Source organism: Rhodamnia argentea, chromosome 7, assembly GCF_020921035.1.
Source record: "Rhodamnia argentea isolate NSW1041297 chromosome 7, ASM2092103v1, whole genome shotgun sequence".
NCBI classification, from domain to species: domain Eukaryota; kingdom Viridiplantae; phylum Streptophyta; class Magnoliopsida; order Myrtales; family Myrtaceae; genus Rhodamnia; species Rhodamnia argentea.
The window spans coordinates 15,027,265-15,032,652 of NC_063156.1; the positions used below are offsets into that span (position 1 = coordinate 15,027,265).

Here is a 5,388-nt window from a genome sequence, read left to right on the forward strand (position 1 = left end):
ACCTAAAATATGTAATAAATATAAATACCAAATAAATACATACACACAAATGGAAATAAATTCAAATATATAAAAATAAGAATAATTAATGTTATTTTTTTATTATGAATTTTTTATACTGGAATTCAAATAGTACTCATATTTAAATATCATTTTAATCTTACCAATTTAAGAAATTTACTATTTGGGAAAAAAATTTTTGTGTTATGGATATTAGAAATTCTGTCCACTTTTATCCCACCTCCCTACATGATAATTTTATCCTAGGCAATATCCCTCTTGCATCCGACTTTATTCTGTCTTGCACAGGAACTAAATGCAGCATAAGTTAAATGTTATCTTATTCAGAATTTTATCCGGATTACCAAATATAGGCACATAGTTTAGCTTGAGCGATCATCCCTCCGAGCCCAAACTACGTGCTTAAGTAGCTCGACTCGGTTCAATCTCGTTCCATACGAGGATGTTGCTTTCAGCTCCCACCTGCTTCCAAGCCCGAGGGAGGCCGGCCCAAATTGAACAGTAAATATGTCCTTTTCAACTCGTCAACGCTGGATTCTCAGAAAAAACTCTTCAAGGCTTCAGCCTTTTGCCTGCAGATTCCTAGTTTTAACGCCGACCGCACGCTGCGACAAAGCCCAGCCAAATACTGCTCCCTAGGAATCTTAAGCCTCTTCCGCTATGCCGATTCCAATATATTATATATATAATTTTAAATATCTAACAATTTGGCTATTTTTTTAATTTTTTTCTATATTATATTTCTCTCTTATTGGGATTTTTTTAGCATATTTATTCACATGGTGGGCCCCCACAAACCGCATGAAAAAAAAGACGACTTCTCCCAATATCTGTGCGCACCAAAGTTCAACCACCGTACAATTTTATGTCCCTTGGAGGCTTCGCGGATGCTCTCAGGGAGCTCATGCTGATATTAATAATGAATGAGCATTTGTCGCGCGTGGGAAGTTCCAACCTCCCAGTGGATTTGCTATTTATGTCAGTCGCGCTCACCAGGGACCAGCTCGTCGGAGGAGAAGTTCATTTATCGAGTGAAGCCATGACCGGACCGACTAGTTCGTTTTTCGTACTGATCTGGATCCTCTTCGTGTCCGCTGCTTTGTTTGTTTCCCTTCGCCGGAAAAAGTCCAGGTCATGGCGGCTTCCTCCGGGACCTCCTGGATGGCCGATATTTGGCAACATGTTTAATCTTGGGACGATGCCTCATCGAACCATAGCCGGTCTCCGCGAGAAGTACGGCCCGGTCATCTGGCTTAGGCTAGGCTCCATAGACACCATGGCGATTCTCTCGAGCAGAGTTTCGGCCGAGTTCTTCAAGAACCAAGACATCAATTTCGCAGAGCGAACCATCACGGATCTCATGCGCTGTCAGGATTACCACGAGGGATCCGTCGCCCTAGCCCCATACGGCGCATATTGGCTGATGTCGAGGCGGCTGCTGACGGTGGACATGCTGGTTGCCAAGCGGCTCAACGAAATGGCTTCGATCCGGAGAAAATGCGTCGACAACATGCTGACGTGGATCGGGGAGGCGGCGCCTGCGGACAAGGTCCGACTCGGGGAAGGTATTCATCTCGCGCGCTTCGTATTCCTCACGACTTTCAATCTGCTAGGGAATCTCATGCTGTCCCGAGACTTGTTCGATCCGGACTCGAATGTCGGATCGGAATTCTTCGAGGCGGTGGCCGGGTTGATGGAGTGGACAGGCCACGCGAACATTGTGGACCTGTTCCCGTGGCTGCGGTGGTTGGACCCGCAAGGGCTGAGGAGGAAGATGGATCGGGATATGGGGAACGCCATGAGGATCGCTTCGGGTTTTGTCAGGGAGAGAATCGAGGAGAAGAAGATCGGCAGAGATGATGATCGGAGGGATTTCCTGGATGTGTTGCTTGAGTTCGAAGGGAACGGTAAGGACGAGCCGGCCAAGCTTTCTGAGAAGCAAATCAACACATTCATACTGGTATGACCACAAACTTTGAATTTCTGATTATAAGAGAATATTATGACCATTCATATTCGTAGGGGATTGATCCTTGGCACCTCTATTTTGTGTGACCGAAGACATCTCCATCGCAATACTAAATACTTTAGTAATTCATCTAAACTCCGTTTGTTTCACAAAAAATAATTGATTTAAAATAATTTATCCATCAATATTTGCATAGACGATGAAAATATTTTTCATTCATTTATACATTCATTTTTGTAAGCAATGTGAACTATATTTTTTGGAAAATATTTTCTAAATTACTTATTTTTTCGCGCAACAAACGAAAATCTTAATGATTGAATCAAAAGAGGTTTTCTTTTTTGTGTGTGTGTGTGTGTGTGAAGTACAGTAATAGAACTCCAGCACCGAATTGGTCAATTTGTTTGGATAGACTACGCGTGAGCCGGTTTGTCTCTATATGCATTAACTGAATTTTTATCTTTTCTGCCATAGGAAAGAAATTTAAGTGGAGGGTCGAAAAACTTGGTTTCTAACACCGAAGAGTAAAAGCAGTAACACTAATATATAAATGGTAATTCGTATATTTCACTAAGCTGGCATAAATAAATAAAGAAGCTTTTGACAAAGTTGTTGGTTGTCCTAATGTTTATGGAACTTTCTGTCTGCCTCCGTCGTCATGACAGGTTATATGTGTCTGTATGTGCGAGAGAGAGAGAGAGAGTACTTTTTTTTTTTTTTTTTTTTTTGGGTTTGCCTTTGATTTTTGGGTGGTCAAAGCTGTTTACCCTTCAACAATTTTTGGCCGCAAGGTGGAATCATCGTAATGAAATTTTCTAACTCTTTAATCCGAGTGTGCACAAAATTCTAATCCGTTTTTGCGGAGGTCAAAAAATAGTTAGCGTCAATATTTTAAAAACGAAACCCGCCATAATGGTGATTCCCTCTGTGCTTTGATATATTACAATAGTTGATAACAAGGTCATTTCCATAAATCAATGGTCAAGAATTATCCAAGTACCTAAAGGAGTACTGTGCGAAGCAGAGGATTCATGTTATACAGCTTATCAAGTGTTTTAAATACTAAGGCTACGTTTGGTCGTCCGTATAAAACTCGAGATATGATATGTTTTATCCTATCCCGTGTTTGGTAGGTGTCACAGATAGTATAATGCTGGATATAGAGGGTATATAACTCGGATAAAAAAATCCGAAGGAAGAGGGTAGGATAAGGTCGGATAGGATTTCTCTTATCCGTCATAGAAAAGCTAACTTTTAGAATGATGATAACTTTCTTATCTCATTTGTTTATATTTTCGTTTTATTTATTTATTTTTGTAAAGAGGTTTGAAAATCTAATAAAATGTGTATATTTTTAAGTTTTTTTGTTTATGAGAACGTTTTTTTATAGTAATAAGATCGGAATATTTCATGAGCATCACGTAGAGGCATATATGTCATTTATATTGATATACGGTTTCTACCAAATGCAGGATATAATAGGATATGAGAATATCCGACTTTAAATCTGCAGTTCACCAAACAATAGATATGATATGGCCAAATCCCTAAATTTCTTATCCTATCCTATCCAATCCTATCCCGACCGGAAATCCCGACAACCAAACGCAACCTAATGGATCATAGGATGACCACACGACTACTGGTCAAACCCGATTGCGATTGTTGAATGATTGATCAAAAGCTATGGATATGGTTCTAGTACATGAAATTTTGACATGCTTGCTCTCACATACAAGTCTCTTGACATCACAGGAAATATTCTTGGCCGGAGCGGAAACAACGAGCAGCACTATCGAATGGGCGATGACAGAACTCCCTACGAACCCGGACACCATGGTCAAGGTCAAATCTGAGCTGTCCCGGGTGGTCGGGTCCGACCGAAAGGTCCAGGAAACCGATATAGACCAGCTCCCTACCTGCAAGCAGTTGTGAAGGAAACCTTCAGGCTCCACCCGCCGATCCCATTCCTCGTGCCACGGAGGGCGATGCGCAGCACCGTCTTCATGGGCTACGACATACCCGAAAACACGCAAGTCTTTGTGAACGCTTGGGCGATTGGTAGGGACCCGGATGTTTGGGAAGACCCTACAGCTTTTAAGTCCGAGAGATTCATCGGATCGAAGTTGGATTATAAGGGTCAGCATTTCGAGTTCATTCCATTTGGAGCCGGTCGAAGGATGTGCGCCGGCGTGCCCTTGGCACATCGCGTGCTTTATCTGGCTTTCGGTTCGCTGCTTCACGAGTTCGATTGGGAATTCGATGGCGGCACGGATCTAAAGACAATTGATATGAGAGATAGGTTGGGAGTCACCATGAGGAAGTATGTGCCCTTGCTGGCGGTACCCAAAAAAAGAACAACGTGAGACTGGGTTCAGCTCAAAATGTTTGTGTTTGCCTAAGTAATATTAGTCTGAACATTTCTTTGCTTCCTCGAATCTACTGCACTCATCGACATTCGTCGTGTGTGTAAAATGTTCCTGTAATTCTAAGTCTAAATAAGTGAAATAACAACAAGCCTGTGTTAATATCGAAATTATTTTTGCTCATCATTAAAACATTGGGTTTACACTATCAAAAAAGCTTGTCGCGACCTTTTTCAAAGTGAATGTTGACAACTAAATTTTGATTTTTCTTTAACCATTTATTTTGCATAAAAATCATGAGTTAAATTTTAATTCCTCCCAAAAAATAATTTTATGTCATTCGTGCATTTTTTATTATTTGGACCGGCGGCGGAATTTAAGCTTGAATTGATAGGCAATTGGATCGGGTTCACATTGAAAAATTTGGCAGACACTATAGGGTGTGCCGAAATTTTAATAGGCTTTAGAGCCTATTTTGAGCTCAAATCAGCCTGTTCAAGGTTAATTAATTATAAAGGGCTTTTAATGTAATGGTTAATTCATCGAATAAAGCCTAATTAAAGCTCAAAAACGCGCGATAAGCCTACATGCTCTAGGAATTTCGGCTGGCCCTGTTCATATAGGCTATGTGCCAAAAAATTGATCTTGATTTATGCAATTTTAGCCTTTCAGGACTTAATTTGAATTATTTCCTAATCCTGGCGTTTATTTTTGAAAAGGTTAATACCTTGAGCCCTAAGCTTGCAAATTTGGGGGGAGACTTCCATTCAGAAAATTCAGAAAATAAGAAAAGGAAACTCGCGAGAATAGAGAGAAGTGAGGAGAGGCTCTCGATAAAAGTCCTGAAGCTACGAGCTTCTTTTCTTCCTCAGTGCCTTTGCTTCACACGGCTTTATTCCTTCTCTCGTTCGGGGAACTGCTGCTGCTGCTGCTTCAAGTCAACAACTCTTTGCCGTTTTGCCTTGGCGTTTGAGCTGAAGGTTCCTGCACGTTGTTCTTCTTGTACTGAACCGAATCATTGAGGGCCCCGCC

The 5,388-nt window shown here is 41.1% G+C and overlaps 1 protein-coding gene across 1 annotated transcript; it reads left to right on the forward strand.

The window, feature by feature from the left end:
- The first annotated feature begins 887 nt into the window (after positions 1-887).
- LOC115743603 (cytochrome P450 76A2-like) lies at positions 888-4,515 on the forward strand. The gene is given in 3 exon segments (XM_030678449.2): positions 888-1,981; positions 3,746-3,902; positions 3,905-4,515. Coding segments are annotated over 3 exon segments (1,665 nt in total). The 5' UTR covers positions 888-925; the 3' UTR covers positions 4,357-4,515.
- Positions 4,516-5,388: the final 873 nt, after the last annotated feature.